Here is a 20,242-nt window from a genome sequence, read left to right as displayed (position 1 = left end):
CCTGAGCCAATCGGGTCTCGATGATGTCAGAGGTCACAGCACCGGGATCCCCGCCGCTGGCAGGTATGTGGGGGGTCCCGATCGCCGACCACCGGCTGTCACTATCTTTTAAATGCCGCGATCGCTATGGATCGCGGCATCTAGAAGATAGGAACAGGTTAACATCATGGGGACCTGATCCAATCAGGTCCCCATGATGCCACATGTCAGAGCTATCGCTCTGAACCAGTACCGCAGCGCTAGCAGGACCACCCACCGTTTTTAAACGTCGGCACTGCACAGAGCCCAGGCAGCGCCGACGTTTATGTACAGTGGGCGGTAGGGAAAAGTTAACCAAGTGGTTTTAATGCATTTCAGCGGCGACTTAAACGCATTAAAACCGCATAGTGTGCACTCAGCCCAATTCTTTATAGGCAACAGAATGGTGATTGCAGCTCTGGAGTGAACAAGGTGTTGTTCAGGACCAGCTCCAGTGTATACTCTGACGTTCTCTCTCTCGGGGTCCTGTGCCGTTGCCCTATAGAAGTGCACTTATTCCCAACACTATTAGCATTTCCAGACTGCGGTAAGAGCCGAGCATTTTTTCCCGTGCCTGGGGTCAGTGCAGCCATCGGACCCTCACCATTCAGAAAGTCAATGATGTTAAATAACCCTTTAAAAGCAGCATGGTGAAACATGCCGTCCATGGGCTGATAGTGGTAGCGGGGGTCCCGGGATCGTACATCTTGTAGAAGGGGATCACAAGGTCCGGTCACCGGTGTCCTGCAGAGGACATGGACCTTCCACGACAGCGACCTGTGGGGCGTCCCTGCCTGATAGCTGCAGCCACTGTGGGAACAGGGACCGGACACTAGGGGGCAGCGTCTGAGCACAGCGAGCGGGGGAATTACCTTCAGAGTCAGAGATTGCCGGGAAGGTCTTCACCTGCAGCGGTCGGAAGGGTTTGCCCTCTCTCATTGGGGTCTCATCACTCTCCTCGGAGCTGACCCGTACGTCTCCCTGGGACTCGGAGAAGGAGGAGGTGAACTGGTCCATGTCCCAGCGCTGCTCCTGGAATAACTCATCTGTACGGGAGGAAGAGAACAGGCGTGAGACCCCCGACCGTGCCGGACGCCCCCGGGAGCTGTCAGTGCGGACTTACCGATCTCATCCTGAATCTGATCGGCCACGTACGGCACCTTGTAGAGGAGGGACAGGCTCTGGTTCATGCGCTCCTCGATCACACGGAGATGGGTCATCACCTGCAGGGAGAGAACAGACATGGTCAGGATGGGGGGGGGGGCAGCCGGAGCACGATGAACAGGGGAGGTGTGCTAGCATGGGGACGTCGAACGGAGGGAGGGGGGGGTCAGCATAAGGACGACGAACAAGGGGAGGGGGGCAGCATGAGGACGACGAACAAGGGGAGGGGGGCAGCATGAGGACGACGAACAAGAGGTGGGGGGGGTCAGCATAAGGACGACGAACAAGGGGAAGGGGGCAGCATGAGGACGACGAACAAGGGGAGGGGGGCAGCATGAGGACGACGAACAAGGGGAGGGGGGCAGCATGAGGACGACGAACAAGGGGAGGGGGGCAGCATGAGGACGACGAACAAGGGGAGGGGGGCAGCATGAGGACGACGAACAAGGGGAGGGGGGCAGCATGAGGACGACGAACAAGGGGAGGGGGGCAGCATGAGGACGACGAACAAGGAGTGGGGGGGGTCAGCATAAGGACGACGAACAAGGGGAGGGGGGCAGCATAAGGACGACGAACAAGGGGAGGGGGGCAGCATGAGGACGACGAACAAGGGGAGGGGGGCAGCATGAGGACGACGAACAAGGGGAGGGGGGCAGCATGAGGACGACGAACAAGGAGTGGGGGGGGGTCAGCATAAGGACGACGAACAAGGGGAGGGGGGCAGCATAAGGACGACGAACAAGGGGAGGGGGGCAGCATAAGGACGACGAACAAGGGGAGGGGGGCAGCATGAGGACGATGAACAAGGGGAGGGGGGCAGCATGAGGACGACGAACAAGGAGTGGGGGGGTCAGCATAAGGACGACGAACAAGGGGTGGGGGGGTCAGCGTAAGGACGACGAACAAGGGGTGGGGGGGTCAGCATAAGGACGACGAACAAGGGGAGGGGGGCAGCATGAGGACGACGAACAAGGCGTAGGGGGGGGTCAGCATGAGGACGACGAATGACGAGGGGGGGGTCAGCATGAGGACGACGAACGGGGGGGGGGCAGCATGGGGAAGACGAACGACGGGGGGGTGAGCATGAGGACGACGAACAAGGGGGGGCAGCATGCGGAAGACAAACGGGGGAGGGGGGGGGGGGGGTCAGCATCGTGAGGAAGACCAAAGGGGGAGTCAGCGTGAGGACGACAAACAGGTGGGGGTCAGCCGGAGGATGAAGATGGCAGCCGTCGGTCACCGGGTCTGCAGGGTGCACACAGTGAGTCCCATCCTGCAGCTTTGTTGGGCTCTGGGGAGGGGGCGGTGTAACTAATATTTGGCCACATTGGGCCCCTGCCCCAGCACCCAGGAGGCTGTATTACTGGTTCAGGGGGTGAGAAGTGGAGACCCCCTGTTAAAGCATAATTTCCTATGAACAGGGAAAATATCTTCAGCATTAGCTGCTTCTCAAACATGGACCACCAGGGGGTGCTGCTGATCTATGAAGCTGGAGCACAAAGCCAACATGGCCACTCACCCTACGGCCCACCCTCCTCCTCCTGTACCGTCATAGATGGAAAGATCCTCGCAGCAGAGAAGCCGACACCTTATCTGTATTCTGGGGGAGCGGGGAAGGTGCGGCTGTGGAATAAGAGCAGGGGGACAAAGCAGCAGACCCCCCTCCTGTAAGGTGACCTTGAATGGTAGCGGCGCGAGTGAGGAAGGGCCCCGGGGAGACAGTACAGCCGTCCAATCACAGCTCAGCAAATCTGGACGAAGGGGCAGAGGCTTCATAACATCGACCATACAGCAAATGAGCCCCGGCCTGAGGAGGAAACTGCGGCAGCAACCGGTGCGACAGTCTGCAGGCGCGTACAGGACGAGCAGCAATTACCGGGTGACCAGACACGTCCTTCCAGTCACCGACTAAGACACACCATGAGATAAAAGCTCTATAAACACTGCCCCCGCCCTGCTGCCGGCCGCTCCAGGAGCCGCGGGTGCACTCACCTGCGACTTCATCTGCGCGGCTTTCTCGGGGTCCACGGTCAGCACGTGCTGGTAGTGGCGGATGGTGTGCAGCCGGTCCTTGTTCTCCGCCCGCACGTATCGCTTCAAGGCCTGAAGAATGCGATGAGGCTGGAAGACAACGAGACGGTAAACCCAGAGCCAACGCCGTCCACGGCACAAAGATGGCGGCCGGCCCTGTAAAGAAACACTGCTCGGGGCCGGCTACATCACAGTGGGGGATGGGCAGCTCAGAGACACAAGCGGCACTTACACGCGGGGTGTCGGCCTGCAGGGCGGACAAGTAGTTCTCCAGAGCCACGCGCCGTTTGTCGTTCAGCATGGCCTCCACTCGCTCCAGGTGAGTCTCCACCAGCTGCTGCTTCTCGTGAGCGGCCTCCTTCTCCAGAGCCTTCACCGTGGCCTGATAATGCTGTAAGACAAGGGGCGGACGATGACACGCGAGACACCGAGGCCAAGACCAAGTGGGCAGCACCAGCCGCCGGAGCTACGAGCCAAAAGGGAGCAGTGAGCAGCACCAGCCGCCGGAGCCACGAGCCAAAAGGGAGCAGTGAGCAGCACCAGCCGCCGGAGCCACGAGCCAAAAGGGAGCAGTGACCCACACTCTTCATGACATTAGAGGAATTAAAGGGCTTTTCTCAAGAACAAAGTTAACTTTAAAGTTGATTTTAATCAATAGATCTTGGCATAATAATAACTTCTACAATTGGATGTGTTTAAATAAAATGTCCCTGTGCTGAGATAATCTTATAGATGAGCCCCTGTGTAATGTCTGACCGAGCACAGAACATGGTCTGATCATACCACAGCTCTGTATACTCTCATGTGATCCCGTGCTGTAATGTCTGTATACTCTCATGTGATCCCCTGCTGTAATGTCTGTATACTCTCATGTGATCCCGTGCTGTAATGTCTGTATACTCTCATGTGATCCCCTGCTGTAATGTCTGTATACTCTCATGTGATCCCGTGCTGTAATGTCTGTATACTCTCATGTGATCCCCTGCTGTAATGTCTGTATACTCTCATGTGATCCCGTGCTGTAATGTCTGTATACTCTCATGTGATCCCCTGCTGTAATGTCTGTATACTCTCCTGCGTCCTCCCCTGCTGTGATATGTCTGTATACTCTCATGTGATCCCCTGCTGTAATGTCTGTATACTCTCATGTGATCCCCTGCTGTAATGTCTGTACAGTCATGGCCAAAAGTATTGAGAATGACACCAAAATGATCTTTTCCCATGATCTGCTGGCCTCTGGTTTTTATTAGTGTTTGTCTGATGTTTATATCACATACAGAAATATAATTGCAATCATATTATGAGGACCAATAGGTTCTATTGACAGTTAGAATGAGTCAATATTTGCAGTGTTGCCCCTTCTTCTTCAAGACCTCTGTAATTCTCCCTGGCATGCTCTCAATCAACTTTTGGACCAAATCCTGACTGATAGCAGTCCATTCTTGCATAATCAATGCTTGCATTTTGCCAGAATTTGTTGGTTTTTGTTTGTCCACCCGTCTCTTGATGATTGACCACAAGTTCTCAATGGGATTAAGATCTGGGGAGTTTCCAGGCCATGGACCCAAAATCTCTATGTTTTGTTCCATGAGCCATTTAGTTATCACCTTTGCTTTATGGCAAGGTGCTCCATCATGCTGGAAAAGGCATTGTTGGGCGCCAAACTGCTCTTGGACGGTTGGGAGAAGTTGCTCTTGGAGGACATTCTGGTACCATTCTTTATTCATGGCTGTGTTTTTAGGCAAGACTGTGAGTGAGCCGATTCCCTTGGCTGAGAAGCAACCCCACACATGAATGGTTTCAGGATGCTTTACAGTTGGCATGAGACAAGACTGGTGGTAGCGCTCACCTCTTCTTCTCCGAATAAGCTGTTTTCCAGATGTCCCAAACAATCGAAAAGGGGATTCATCAGAGAAAATGACTTTGCCCCAGTCCTCAGCAGTCCACTCCCTGTACCTTTTGCAGAATATCAGTCGGTCCCTGATGTTTTTTCTGGAGAGAAGTGGCTTCTTTGCTGCCCTCCTTGAAACCAGCCCTTGCTCAAAGAGTCTCTGCCTCACAGTGCGTGCAGAAGCACTCACACCAGCCTGCTGCCATTCCTGAGCAAGCTCGGCACTGGTGGTAGTCCGATCCCGCAGCAGAAACAGTTTTAAGATACGGTCCTGACGCTTGCTGGTCTTTCTTGGGCGCCCTGGAGCCTTTTTGACAACAATGGAAGCTCTCTCCTTGAAGTTCTTGATGATGCGATAGATTGTTGACTGAGGTGCAATCTTTGTAGCTGCGATACTCTTCCCTGTTAGGCCATTTTTGTGCAGTGCAATGATGGCTGCACGTGTTTCTTTAGAGATAACCATGGTTAACTGAAGAGAAACAATGATACCAAGAACCAGCCTCCTTTTAAAGTGTCCAGTGATGTCATTCTTACTTAATCATGACTGATTGATCGCCAGCCCTGTCCTCATCAACACCCACACCTGTGTTAATGGATCAATCACTAAAACGATGTTAGCTGCTCCTTTAAAGGCAGGACTGCAATGATGTTGAAATGTGATTTGGGGGTTAAAGTTCATTTTCTGGGCAAATATTGACTTTGCAAGTACAGTAATTGCTGTTAAGATGATCACTCTTTGACATTCAGGAGTATCTGCAAATTGCCATTACAAAAAATGAAACAGTAAACTTTGGAAAAATTACTATTTGTCTCATTCTCAATACTTTTGGCCATGACTGTATACTCTCATGTGATCCCGGGCTGTAATGTCTGTATACTCTCATGTGATCCCGTGCTGTCCTGTCTGTATACTCTCATGCGATCCCATACTGTAATGTCTGTATACTCTCATGTGATCCCGTGCTGTAATGTCTGTATACTCTCATGTGATCCCGGGCTGTAATGTCTGTATACTCTCATGTGATCCCGTGCTGTCCTGTCTGTATACTCTCATGCGATCCCATACTGTAATGTCTGTATACTCTCATGTGATCCCGTGCTGTAATGTCTGTATACGCTCATGTGATCCCGTGCTGTAATGTCTGTATACTCTCATGTGATCCCGTGCTGTAATGTCTGTATACTCTCATGTGATCCCGTGCAGTAATGTCTGTATACTCTCATGTGATCCCGTGCTGTAATGTCTGTATACTCTCATGTGATCCTGTGCTGTCCTGTCTGAATACTCTCATGTGATCCCGCGCTGTAATGTCTGTATACTCTCATGTGATCCCGTGCTGTAATATCTGTATACTCTCATGTGATCCCCTGCTGTAATGTGTATACTCTCATGTGATCCCCTGCTGTAATGTCTGTATACTCTCATGTGATCCCCTGCTGTAATGTCTGTATACTCTCATGTGATCCCGTGCTGTAATGTCTGTATACTCTCATGTGATCCCGTGCTGTAATGTCTGTATACTCTCATGTGATCCCCTGCTGTAATGTCTGTATACTCTCATGTGATCCCGTGCTGTAATGTCTGTACACTCTCATGTGATCCCGTGCTGTAATGTCTGTATACTCTCATGTGATCCCCTGCTGTAATGTCTGTATACTCTCATGTGATCCCCTGCTGTAATGTCTGTATACTCTCATGTGATCCCCTGCTGTAATGTCTGTATACTCTCATGTGATCCCGTGCTGTAATGTCTGTATACTCTCATGTGATCCCGGGCTGTAATGTCTGTATACTCTCATGTGATCCCGTGCTGTAATGTCTGTATACTCTCATGTGATCCCCTGCTGTAATGTCTGTATACTCTCATGTGATCCCGTGCTGTAATGTCTGTATACTCTCATGTGATCCCGGGCTGTAATGTCTGTATACTCTCATGTGATCCCCTGCTGTAATGTCTGTATACTCTCATGTGATCCCGTGCTGTAATGTCTGTATACTCTCATGTGATCCCGGGCTGTAATGTCTGTATACTCTCATGTGATCCCGTGCTGTAATGTCTGTATACTCTCATGTGATCCCCTGCTGTAATGTCTGTATACTCTCATGTGATCCCGGGCTGTAATGTCTGTATACTCTCATGTGATCCCCTGCTGTAATGTCTGTATACTCTTTTGCGTCCTCCCCTGCCCAGGAGCTGTGGTATGATCAGACCATGTTCTGTGCACGGTCAGACATTACACAGGGGCTCATCTATAAGATTATCTCAGCACAGGAACATTTTATTTAAACACATCCAATTATGGACGTTATTATTATTCCAAGATCTATTGATTAAAACCAACTTTAGGGTATGTGCAGACGGTCAGGAGCCGCGGCAGGTTTGAAGCTGTGCTATGCAGCGTCACACCCGCAGCGGCCAGACGTTACAGCATAGTGGATGGGATTTCTATAAATCCGATAACCACTATGTGTCTCCGTGCACCTGCGGATCACTCGCGGACAAGGACATGAGGCGCGTCTTTCCAGACCGCAGCATGTCAATGTCTCTTGCGGAGTCGCTAGTCTCCACAAGAGAAATTAGATCGGTGCAATGTATAGGATGTGGTGAATCCGCATGGTTCAATCAACACTTTCAGATTCACCTGCGTGCATATAACACAGCGCTTTGGACGCAGCATAAAGTATCCTGCGTCCAAAGCGCTGCCTGTCTGGATCGTGTGCACATACCCTTAAAGTCACGTTTGTTCATGGGAAAACCCCTTTAAGCTTTTATGAACTTGCCCTCTGGACAATAGTCTCCTCCAGGTGTGGGGATCACATAGTACATTACCTGCATTAGCGTCTGTTTCTCAGCCTTGGGCAGGTTCTTCGCCTGGTGCTCAGCGTCCTCCCATTCACTCTTCGCCTGAATGACACAAGTACAGAGCTGTGAAGAGTCAGCTCCAGAACCGGCGGCGTGCAAGAACCTCACAGGAGCAGCTGTGAAGTGTCAGCTCCAGAGACAAAGCATGCGAGGACCTCACAGGAGCAGCTGTGAAGAGTCAGCTCCAGAACCGGCGGCGTGCAAGAACCTCACAGGAGCAGCTGTGAAGTGTCAGCTCCAGAGCCAGCGGCGTGCAAGAACCTCACAGGAGCAGCAGTGAAGTGTCAGCTCCAGAACCAGCGGCGTGCAAGAACCTCACAGGAGCAGCTGTGAAGTGTCAGCTCCAGAGCCAAAGCATGCAAGAACCTCACAGGAGCAGCTGTGAAGTGTCAGCTCCAGAGACAAAGCATGCGAGGACCTCACAGGAGCAGCTGTGAAGAGTCAGCTCCAGAACCGGCGGCGTGCAAGAACCTCACAGGAGCAGCTGTGAAGTGTCAGCTCCAGAGCCAGCGGCGTGCAAGAACCTCACAGGAGCAGCAGTGAAGTGTCAGCTCCAGAACCAGCGGCGTGCAAGAACCTCACAGGAGCAGCTGTGAAGTGTCAGCTCCAGAGCCAAAGCATGCAAGGACCTCACAGGAGCAGCTGTGAAGTGTCAGCTCCAGAGCCGCAGCATGCGAGGACCTCACAGGAGCAGCTGTGAAGTGTCAGCTCCAGAGCCAAAGCATGCGAGGACCTAACAGGAGCAGCTGTGAAGTGTCAGCTCCAGAGCCAAAGCATGCAAGGACCTCACAGGAGCAGCTGTGCACTCACCCGATCCATACGGTTACGATGTCGCACTTCCAGCTGTTCCTTCGCTTTCTGGAAGCGTGCGTGTTCATTGTCATCTGCTGGGGTCTCCAGGTAAATGTCCACATCGTCCACTGGGGCCGGGGTGGCGGGGACTGAAAACAGGGAGAGAGTCCAGACCCAACATTAATAAGAGTCTGGATCAAACAAAAAACCGAGACCGGAAAAGAAGACCATGAAAGCAGCAAAGAAGCAGATTAGTACTCAGCACAGCGACAGAGCAGCGAGATCCCCTGCCCAAGGCGTACGACGAAACGCACTGTATGTGCTGACCAAGAGATACATCACGACCTACACTCCAGTCACCTCTAGAGCTGCAGTCACTATTCTGCTGTTACATCATGTCTTATCCTCCAGTCACCTCCAGAGCTGCAGTCACTATTCTGCTGTTACATCACGTCTTATCCTCCAGTCACCTCCAGAGCTGCAGTCACTATTCTGCTGTTACATCACGTCTTATCCTTCAGAGCTGCACTCACTATTCTGCTGTTACATCATGTCTTATCCTCCAGTCACCTCTAGAGCTGCGGTCACTATTCTGCTGTTACATCACGTCTTATCCTCCAGAGCTGCACTCACTATTCTGCTGTTACATCATGTCTTATCCTCCTGTCACCTCTAGAGCTGCGGTCACTATTCTGCTGTTACATCATGTCTTATTCTAGAGTCACCTCCAGAGCTGCGGTCACTGTTCTGCTGTTACATCATGTCTTATTCTAGAGTCACCTCCAGAGCTGCAGTCACTATTCTGCTGTTACATTATGTCTTATTCTAGAGTCACCTCCAGAGCTGCGGTCACTATTCTGCTGTTACATCATGTCTTATTCTAGAGTCACCTCCAGAGCTGCGGTCACAATTCTGCTGTTACATCATGTCTTATTCTAGAGTCACCTCTAGTGCTGCGGTCACTATTCTGCTGTTACATCATGTCTTATTCTAGAGTCACCTCTAGTGCTGCGGTCACTATTCTGCTGTTACATCATGTCTTATTCTAGAGTCACCTCTAGTGCTGCGGTCACTATTCTGCTGTTACATCATGTCTTATTCTAGAGTCACCTCTAGAGCTGTGGTCACTATTCTGCTGTTACATCATGTCATATTCTAGAGTCACCTCCAGAGCAGCGGTCACTATTCTGCTGTTACATCATGTCTTATTCTAGAGTCACCTCCAGAGCTGCGGTCACTGTTCTGCTGTTTTCCATCACTCCTGAGAGCCGGAAGCACAGGTGCGATTGTCCAGCATTAAAACATATTTCCAGCTTTTTCTGCTCCCAAGAAAAACAAACCAGTAGAATTCGGATTGCAGCTCTGGATAGGACTGATGTGAGACTGGGGAGGTTTACTGTGGGAATCCCCAGCTCGGGGTGGCCGGATGTGGACGTGTTTGCGAGTGTCTGGTGCAGACCGAGCCGTCAGCCTCCACTAACACTGGGAGATAACATCGGACTCGGTCATCTCAGAACGTCTAAAAATTAGGAGCATCCCTCTAAGTGAGGGGAGGGGCACATGTACTGCATCCTGATTGGTGGCTGGGTTATAGTACTTTGTTTAATGGTCATGACATCACAAAAACACGGCTGCCAGTGGGTGAGGGCGCCGCTTATCCCAGGCCCCGTGCACTGTGCACCCCACGTCACAGACCGGTCAGTGCCGCAGTCATGGATGGAGGTTACTGGGATTATCGGCACACATTGGGAGTAGTAGTCCTGTAAGTGGGACGAGTCAGTATGTGCATGGTGGAATCCGCAGGCGGATGGAGCAGAGGACAGACAATATACTAAGTATTACCTCACAGACCCTTCTATTATGGGCTTAGGAGTCCAGTGGGCGGTCCTAATCCATGATTGACAGCTATAATATACAAGAAAAGCTGTCAAATACTGACAGGACCGCCCCCTGGACTCTAAAGTCCGGACACAGGTATTCTGCGCACATTGCCTGTAGATCAGATGCCACATGTAATGACACCGGTCACTTCAAAAGGAAGAAAAACATCAGAAGCATAAAAAAATCAGGTAGAGAAGCTTCCGAGCGCTCCAGAGGAGGAATGTCAGAGTGCAGCACCAGAGGGGACCACCGGGGACAGGGCAACAGACACATCCTGTATTATACTGCAGAGCTGCACTCACTATTCTGCTGGTGCAGTCACTGTGTACATACATTACATTACTAATCCTGAGTTACACCCTGTATTATACCCCAGAGCTGCACTCACTATTCTGCTGGTGTAGTCACTGTGTACATACATTACATTACTGACCCTGAGTTACATCCTGTATTATACCCCAGAGCTGCGCTCACTATTCTGCTGGTGCAGTCACTGTGTACATACATTACATTACTGATCCTGAGTTACATCCTGTATTATACTCCAGAGCTGCACTCACTATTCTGCTGGTGCAGTCACTGTGTACATACATTACATTACTGATCCTGAGTTACATCCTGTATTATACTCCAGAGCTGCACTCACTATTCTGCTGGTGCAGTCACTGTGTACATACATTACATTACTGATCCTGAGTTACATCCTGTATTATACTCCAGAGCTGCACTCACTATTCTGCTGGTGCAGTCACTGTGTACATACATTACATTACTGATCCTGAGTTACATCCTGTATTATACCCCAGAGCTGCGCTCACTATTCTGCTGGTGCAGTCACTGTGTACATACATTACATTACTGACCCTGAGTTACATCCTGTATTATACCCCAGAGCTGCGCTCACTATTCTGCTGGTGCAGTCACTGTGTACATACATTACATTACTGATCCTGAGTTACATCCTGTATTATACTCCAGAGCTGCACTCACTATTCTGCTGGTGCAGTCTCTATGTACATACATTACAACACTGATCCTGAGTTATATCATGTATTATACTCCAGAGCTGCACTCACTATTCAGCTGGTGGAGTCACTGTGTACATACATTACATTACTGATCCTGAGTTACCTCCTGTATTATACCCCAGAGCTGCACTCACTATTCTGCTGGTGCAGTCACTGTGTACATACATTACATTACTGATCCTGAGTTACATCCTGTATTATACTCCAGAGCTGCACTCACTATTCTGCTGGTGCAGTCACTGTGTACATACATTACAATATTGATCCTGAGTTACATCCTGTATTATTCTCCAGAGCTGCACTCACTATTCTGCTGGTGCAGTCACTGTGTACATACATTACAGTACTGATCTTGAGTTACATCCTGTATTATACTCCAGAGCTGCACTCACTATTCTGCTGGTGTAGTCACTGTGTACATACATTACATTACTGATCCTGAGTTACCTCCTGTATTATACTCCAGAGCTGCACTCACTATTCTGCTGGTGCAGTCACTGTATACATACAATACATTACTGAACCTGAGTTACCTCCTGTATTATACTCCAGAGCTGCACTCACTATTCTGCTGGTGCAGTCACTGTGTACATACATTACATTACTGATCCTGAGTTACATCCTGTATTATACTCCAGAGCTGCACTCACTATTCTGCTGGTGTAGTCACTGTGTACATACATTACATTACTGATCCTGAGTTACATCCTGTATTATACTCCAGAGCTGCACTCACTATTCTGCTGGTGTAGTCACTGTGTACATACATTACATTACTGATCCTGAGTTACATCCTGTATTATACTCCAGAGCTGCACTCACTATTCTGCTGGTGTAGTCACTGTGTACATACATTACATTACTGATCCTGAGTTACATCCTGTATTATACTCCAGAGCTGCACTCACTATTCTGCTGGTGCAGTCACTGTGTACATACATTACATTACTGATCCTGAGTTACCTCCTGCATTATACTCCAGAGCTGCACTCACTATTCTGCTGGTGCAGTCACTGTGCACATACATTACATTACTGATCCTGAGTTACCTCCTGTATTATACTCCAGAGCTGCACTCACTATTCTGCTGGTGCAGTCACTGTGTACATACATTACATTACAGATCCTGAGTTACATCCTGTATTATACTCCAGAGCTGCACTCACTATTCTGCTGGTGCAGTCACTGTGTACATACATTACATTACTGATCCTGAGTTACATCCTGTATTATACTCCAGAGCTGCACTCACTATTCTGCTGGTGCAGTCACTGTGTACATACATTACATTACTGATCCTGAGTTACCTCCTGCATTATACTCCAGAGCTGCACTCACTATTCTGCTGGTGCAGTCACTGTGTACATACATTACATTACTGATCCTGAGTTACATCCTGTATTATACTCCAGAGCTGCACTCACTATTCTGCTGGTGCAGTCACTGTGTACATACATTACAGTACTGATCTTGAGTTACCTCCTGTATTATACTCCAGAGCTGCACTCACTATTCTGCTGATTTAGTGGCCAGTGATTACGGAGAGTCTGTGTGATGCGCTTCGGTCTGGTGGGCGGCACTGATGCCGGGGGGCCGTGTCCCGCACGCTGTGCACTCCTCCCCTCATGCAGAGCTCAGCAGACACCACACATTAACCCTTTAAGCCCGGGGTGAAGCTCGGTGTTACATGCGATTGGTGCAGGGATTAGTGATTATATCGATAAGAAAGTGACAGACAGGAGGCGGCGTCACCACAATCGTCCTGGTGGGCCGGAGGGAGCGGTGCGACCCCACTTACTGGTCACTTCACAGACGGCCATACAATAGTCCTCAGACTGAAAATTGTTCCTGTTGCCGTAACAGCCGCCAAATATAAACCGGACGCACTTTCTCTGGCGGATGTCGAAGTACCAGCGAGGAAACATGCCGCGGCAGGGACCGGTGACGGCGTCCTGGGAGCAGACAGCTGCGAGAAGACGGGCGACAGTGAGAGGAGACCGCCATGTCCGCTCCTCCTCGACCACCGCTGCATGAACGGGGAGCGGCCACATCCCAGAAACCCCGACCAATGGCCAGAAAGTGGTGCCCCAAGGACATCGCACCCCCGACCACTGCAGCCCACCAACCACTGCCCCCCCGACCACCGCACCTCCACCGATCCCTGCCTCCCCAACCACTGTACCCCCCAAACTATGATTACTTTATTACGGATGACATCGGCCAGATCTGGAAGAAAAAGCAGCAGTTATAAGGTGACGGTGCAGCCCCCAGGGACCCCCAATATCTGCAGCACAGCAACTCAATGTCTCACCATTATTCATACCTTTGCTTGCTGTCAGTCAGTGGTTTACAGCCAGAGACTGAAAGCCCCCAAGACCTGGAGCCCCCACAAATCCTCTCAGACAGGCCTGACACATTGTGACGGCTTCTCCAGCAGTGGCAGACAAACACGTTCACCACTCCTTGCAGGTATCTGGTTTTGCTTCCACAGCTGCGGATGCGTCACAGGGATACATGGTGACAAACCCTCAGCTGTGTGAGGACTATGCTGGGCCTCACCTTTCACGTCGCTGATGATCTCCCTGTCGGAGAGCGTCCTGCTGTTGCTCGGCTGCGCGGTCGTCTCGTCGTTGTAGTCCTCGTCCTTGTAGTTGTCGTAGTAATAGTCGCGGTCCTCCACCACATCATCTTCGTCCTCCACCTCCTCCTCTTCCTCCTCCTCCTCTACTGCAGTGGTGAAGTCCTCCACGTCGGCCTCTGTCGGGAACTCGCTGGAGAGCAGAGCGGCCGTCAGTACACAACAGACACAACCGCGACGCGAGCCACGAGGGGCGAGATACCGACCTCTTGTAGGAGTCGTAGTCATCCTCATCTTCCTCCTCCTCCTCCTCGTCCTCCACCTTAGACAGCGGCTCCTCCAGCCTCTTCACCTGAGGGCAGCAGACGTATTCTGTGCCGCTGAACTGGTCAACGGCGCAGGGCAGCAGCATCCCGTAACTGTGCAGCACCATCACCTCCGTCATACAAGCCTGCGAGGACAGAGGAGTGAGGACGCCGGGCCAGGGCAGAGGGGCGAGGACGCCGGGCCAGGGCAGAGGGGCGAGGACGCCGGGCCAGGGCAGAGGGGCGAGGACGCCGGGCCAGGGCAGAGGGGCGAGGACGCCGGGCCAGGGCAGAGGGGCGAGGACGCCGGGCCAGGGCAGAGGGGCGAGGACGCCGGGCCAGGGCAGAGGGGCGAGGACGCCGGGCCAGGGCAGAGGGGCGAGGACGCCGGGCCAGGGCAGAGGGGCGAGGACGCCGGGCCAGGGCAGAGGGGCGAGGACGCCGGGCCAGGGCAGAGGGGCGAGGACGCCGGGCCAGGACAGAGGGGCGAGGACGCCGGGCCAGGGCAGAGGGGCGAGGACGCCGGGCCAGGACAGAGGGGCGAGGACGCCGGGCCAGGACAGAGGGGCGAGGACGCCGGGCCAGGACAGAGGGGCGAGGACGCCGGGCCAGGACAGAGGGGCGAGGACGCCGGGCCAGGACAGAGGGGCGAGGACGCCGGGCCAGGACAGAGGGGCGAGGACGCCGGGCCAGGACAGAGGGGCGAGGACGCCGGGCCAGGACAGAGGGGCGAGGACGCCGGGCCAGGACAGAGGGGCGAGGACGCCGGGCCAGGACAGAGGGGCGAGGACGCCGGGCCAGGACAGAGGGGCGAGGACGCCGGGCCAGGACAGAGGGGCGAGGACGCCGGGCCAGGACAGAGGGGCGAGGACGTCGGGCCAGGACAGAGGGGTGAGGACGCCGGGCCAGGACAGAGGGGTGAGGACGCTGGGTGAGGACGCCGGGCCAGGACAGAGGGTGAGGACGCCGGGCCAGGACAGAGGGCGAGGACGCCACATGCGCCACCTGCACAGACTCTGCTTGCTGTCAGTGAATGCCATAATTACAAGATGAAAGCTCCTCCAGACTTCACCCAAGATCTACTCTCTACAAGAATGAACTGACACACTGTAACGACGTGTGCATCTGAGCAAGTGAAGCAAATATGAGCAGCGCTCAGTCACTGACAGCAAGCAGAGACCTGGAAAATGGTGAAGAATCATAACACAAAGCCTAAAATCTGCTAAATTGTGGAACGTTTGCATTACACGGTCATTCAGCAGCTTCTAGCGCCCCCCATCTGTTGCACCACATTGAGCAGGCACTCACCTCCCGGGCCACATTCTGCCAGTGCTGGTGGCTCTCGCACAGGTCCATGCGCTCCTTGTGGAAGAACTTGCATTTCTCTGGGACCAGGAGAACGTCGCTGACAAAATCACCCACTGTGGAGAGATGGAGGCAAAGGTCAAAGGGCGGCCACGGTGGGCAATCTGTACCATCCCGGGGTAGTGCGGCGGCCACATCAGCAATGCGGCTGACCACCCTTATGTGCTCAACGTCCATCCATCAGGAGAAACCGTCCCTCAACTTAACAGGCGTCCATCCCCCAGGAGACATCACTCAGCTTTACCACACACACAAATCCTCATCTGATTGGCTGAGCCGGGTTACAGAGGAGCGCAGCTTCTGATCCCCAGCAATCATCACCCAATAATAAAAGGGCCAATGAGCGGGAGCGTCTGATCACGTGACCCGGCAGCTGCGGTCCTTGCTCGCTCACCCAGGCACTTGTAGGGCAGGACGATGTGGCTGTGGCCCTTGCAGTTCTTCTTGCCCGGCTTGCACCAGTTGTCAATGCTCACCGGCTGATTGGCCTCCACCACGTTCGTGATCTGGAAGTCGGGGTAAACCTGGAGGAGACAGAAGAGATCACAGTGAAGTGCGGGCCCCCGGCCGAGCCAGAGTGAGTGTGAGTGTGTGTGTGCCCCGCTCACCTCCTGGCAGTACTGCAGGATCTCCTCCTTGGTTGTGAAGCAGCTCTTGCTTCCTGCAGGATCCGGCTCCCATTTTCCAGTCTGAACGTTCACGTGCATGTTTAATTTACCGCAGAACATCGCGACCTGTGGCTCCGACACAGCAAACCCCGCGGCGGCATTAGCAGCCAGAGCCTGGAGGGAGGAAACGAGAGATTCACCATGAGGGGTCACAGTACAGAGGCGCTATACTACCCCGTGTCACCCCAGGAGCCTCAGAGCCGAGATCTCCCAGCATGCCCTGCTGTTCAGCTGACATGCAGCCTGGACCGGTCATCTACATACTTACAACATGCTTACAGATTAATGACCGCAGCTCTGGAAGTGACTGGAGGATAAGACATCCCTTTCGGCCATGGCCTACATGGTCATCATCCCTCCATGTCAGCAGATGCTTATAAACTGCTCAGACGGCCGCACACAGAGGGGCCCCGAGGGGAGCCGCACACAGCGGGGCCCCGAGGGGAGCCGCACACAGAGGGGAGGCCCGAGGGGAGCCGCACACATGGGGGCCCCGAGGGGAGCCGCACACAGAGGGGAGGACCGGGGGGAGCCGCACACAGGGGGGCCCCGAGGGGAGCCGCACACAGCGGGGCCCCGAGGGGAGCCGCACACAGCGGGGCCCCGAGGGGAGCCGCACACAGGGGGGAGGACCGGGGGGAGCCGCACACAGGGGGGGGGCCCGAGGGGAGCCGCACACAGGGGGGGGCCCGAGGGGAGCCGCACACAGGGGGGAGGACCGGGGGGAGCCGCACACAGGGGGGCCCCGAGGGGAGCCGCACACAGGGGGGAGGACCGGGGGGAGCCGCACACAGGGGGGGGCCCGAGAGGAGCCGCACACAGAGGGGCCCCGAGGGGAGCCGCACACAGAGGGGAGGACCGGGGGGAGCCGCACACAGAGGGGCCCCGAGGGGAGCCGCACACAGAGGGGTCCCGAGGGGAGCCGCACACAGAGGGGAGGATCGGGGGGAGCCGCACACAGGGGGGTCCCCGAGGGGAGCCACACACAGGGGGGAGGATCGGGGGGAGCCGCACACAGGGGGGGCCCCGAGGGGAGCCGCACACAGAGGGGAGGATCGGGGGGAGCCGCACACAGGGGGGGCCCCGAGGGGAGCCGCACACAGGGGGGCCCCGAGGGGAGCCGCACACAGAGGGGCACCGAGGGGAGCCGCACACAGCGGGGCCCCGAGGGGAGCCGCACACAGGGGGGGCCTCGAGGGGAGCCGCACACAGCGAGGCCCCGAGGGGAGCCACACACAGCGGGGTCCCGAGGGGGCCACACACAGCGGGGTCCCGAGGGGGCCACACACAGCGGGGTCCCGAGGGGGCCACACACAGCGGGGTCCCGAGGGGGCCACACACAGCGGGGTCCCGAGGGGGCCACACACAGCGGGGTCCCGAGGGGGCCACACACAGGACATTCTCCGACTCCCATCAGTGAAGCAGGCGATGTCGGTGCTGGAAACGTTGAGACCTGACAGCGGCGCTGGCTCCTGCGCATTCAGTGTGACATTAGGGGCCAAAAAGCTGTTGCTCTCTCTTATCAGCCATTCCAGGTCTGGGAGAGGCCCAGCGCCGTGCTCTTCAAGAAATCCCCTATTGTCCATGATCCAGACTTCACATCTGTATGGGGCTGACATCAGCCGCTGCCCCAATAACAGCAGTGGAGCAGCGACAGCCCCCAGCCCAGCCCCCCACGCCGCTGTGAGAGAAAGGCATTAATGTTCTGCAGGATCGCGGTGGAACCGGTTGGGTGAGTTCTGCATCCAACACGTGACATCAGCACCGCCATGATGGATGACATACGAGAATTCACACTGATCCTGCTATGTGCAGCCTCATTACTCCATTAGGTCCATGCACACACTGAATGTTGCAGTGAATGTGTGTCAGTCTATACTGCAGACCTAGAATTCCATTCATGAGCCAGGAGGCCCTGGATGAACAGCACTATTGCCTATATACCTGTATACACCCCTCCACTATAAACATCATATATACACATCACACCCCTATATACCTGTATACACCCCACCACTATACACATCACACCCCGTATATACCTGTATACACCCCTCCACTATACACATCACACCCCGTATATACCTGTATACACCCCACCACTATACACATCACACCCCGTACATACCTGTATACACCCCACCACTATACACATCACACCCCGTATATACCTGTATACACCCCACCACTATACACATCACACCCTGTACATACCTGTATACACCCCACCACTATACACATCACACCCCGTACATACCTGTATACACCCCTCCACTATACACATCACACCCCGTACATACCTGTATACACCCCACCACTATACACATCACACCCCGTACATACCTGTATACACCCCTCCACTATACACATCACACCCCGTACATACCTGTATACACCCCACCACTATACACATCACATCCTGTACATACCTGTATACACCCCACCACTATACACATCACACCCCGTACATACCTGTATACACCCCTCCACTATACACATCACACCCCGTATATACCTGTATACACCCCACCACTATACACATCACACCCCGTACATACCTGTATACACCCCACCACTATACACATCACACCCCGTACATACCTGTATACACCCCACCACTATACACATCACATCCTGTACATACCTGTATACACCCCACCACTATACACATCACACCCCGTATATACCTGTATACACCCCACCACTATACACATCACACCCCGTACATACCTGTATACACCCCTCCACTATACACATCACACCCCGTACATACCTGTATACACCCCACCACTATACACATCACACCCCGTATATACCTGTATACACCCCACCACTATACACATCACACCCCGTACATACCTGTATACACCCCACCACTATACACATCACACCCCGTACATACCTGTATACACCCCTCCACTATACACATCACACCCCGTACATACCTGTATACACCCCACCACTATACACATCACACCCCGTACATACCTGTATACACCCCTCCACTATACACATCACACCCCGTACATACCTGTATACACCCCACCACTATACACATCACATCCTGTACATACCTGTATACACCCCACCACTATACACATCACACCCCGTACATACCTGTATACACCCCTCCACTATACACATCACACCCCGTACATACCTGTATACACCCCACCACTATACACATCACACCCTGTACATACCTGTATACACCCCTCCACTATACACATCACACCCCGTACATACCTGTATACACCCCACCACTATACACATCACACCCCGTACATACCTGTATACACCCCTCCACTATACACATCACACCCCGTACATACCTGTATACACCCCTCCACTATACACATCACACCCCGTACATACCTGTATACACCCCACCACTATACACATCACACCCCGTACATACCTGTATACACCCCTCCACTATACACATCACACCCCGTACATACCTGTATACACCCCTCCACTATACACATCACACCCCGTACATACCTGTATACACCCCACCACTATACACATCACACCCCATACATACCTGTATACACCCCACCACTATACACATCACACCCCGTATATACCTGTATACACCCCTCCACTATACACATCACACCCCGTACATACCTGTATACACCCCTCCACTATACA

At 53.4% G+C, this 20,242-nt stretch overlaps 1 protein-coding gene across 8 annotated transcripts in view; it reads right to left on the bottom strand.

The window, feature by feature from the left end:
- APLP2 (amyloid beta precursor like protein 2) overlaps window positions 1-20,242 on the bottom strand; it is a 151,587-nt gene that overhangs the window by 42,766 nt on the left and 88,579 nt on the right. For 5 of the 8 annotated variants that reach the window (XM_073657459.1, XM_073657461.1, XM_073657460.1 and 2 more), the window contains exons 2-13: window positions 16,526-16,699; window positions 16,312-16,441; window positions 15,861-15,973; window positions 14,514-14,698; window positions 14,229-14,440; window positions 13,468-13,635; window positions 8,779-8,909; window positions 7,936-8,010; window positions 3,446-3,604; window positions 3,175-3,303; window positions 1,142-1,241; window positions 891-1,064 (exon numbers count right to left, since the gene is read on the bottom strand). In XM_073657459.1, coding sequence (XP_073513560.1) covers window positions 891-1,064; window positions 1,142-1,241; window positions 3,175-3,303; window positions 3,446-3,604; window positions 7,936-8,010; window positions 8,779-8,909; window positions 13,468-13,635; window positions 14,229-14,440; window positions 14,514-14,698; window positions 15,861-15,973; window positions 16,312-16,441; window positions 16,526-16,699 — 1,750 coding nt within the window. The remainder of the gene's footprint in view (window positions 1-890; window positions 1,065-1,141; window positions 1,242-3,174; window positions 3,304-3,445; window positions 3,605-7,935; window positions 8,011-8,778; window positions 8,910-13,467; window positions 13,636-14,228; window positions 14,441-14,513; window positions 14,699-15,860; window positions 15,974-16,311; window positions 16,442-16,525; window positions 16,700-20,242) is intronic. The other 3 variants (XM_073657464.1, XM_073657467.1, XM_073657466.1) reach the window with 1 other exon arrangement.

The sequence above is a fragment of the Phyllobates terribilis genome, unplaced genomic scaffold (assembly GCF_046119375.1).
Source record: "Phyllobates terribilis strain yellow unplaced genomic scaffold, ASM4611937v1 Scaffold_12__6_contigs__length_324123572, whole genome shotgun sequence".
Lineage (NCBI taxonomy): Eukaryota > Metazoa > Chordata > Amphibia > Anura > Dendrobatidae > Phyllobates > Phyllobates terribilis.
This window is presented reverse-complemented; position numbering and strand designations above follow the sequence as displayed.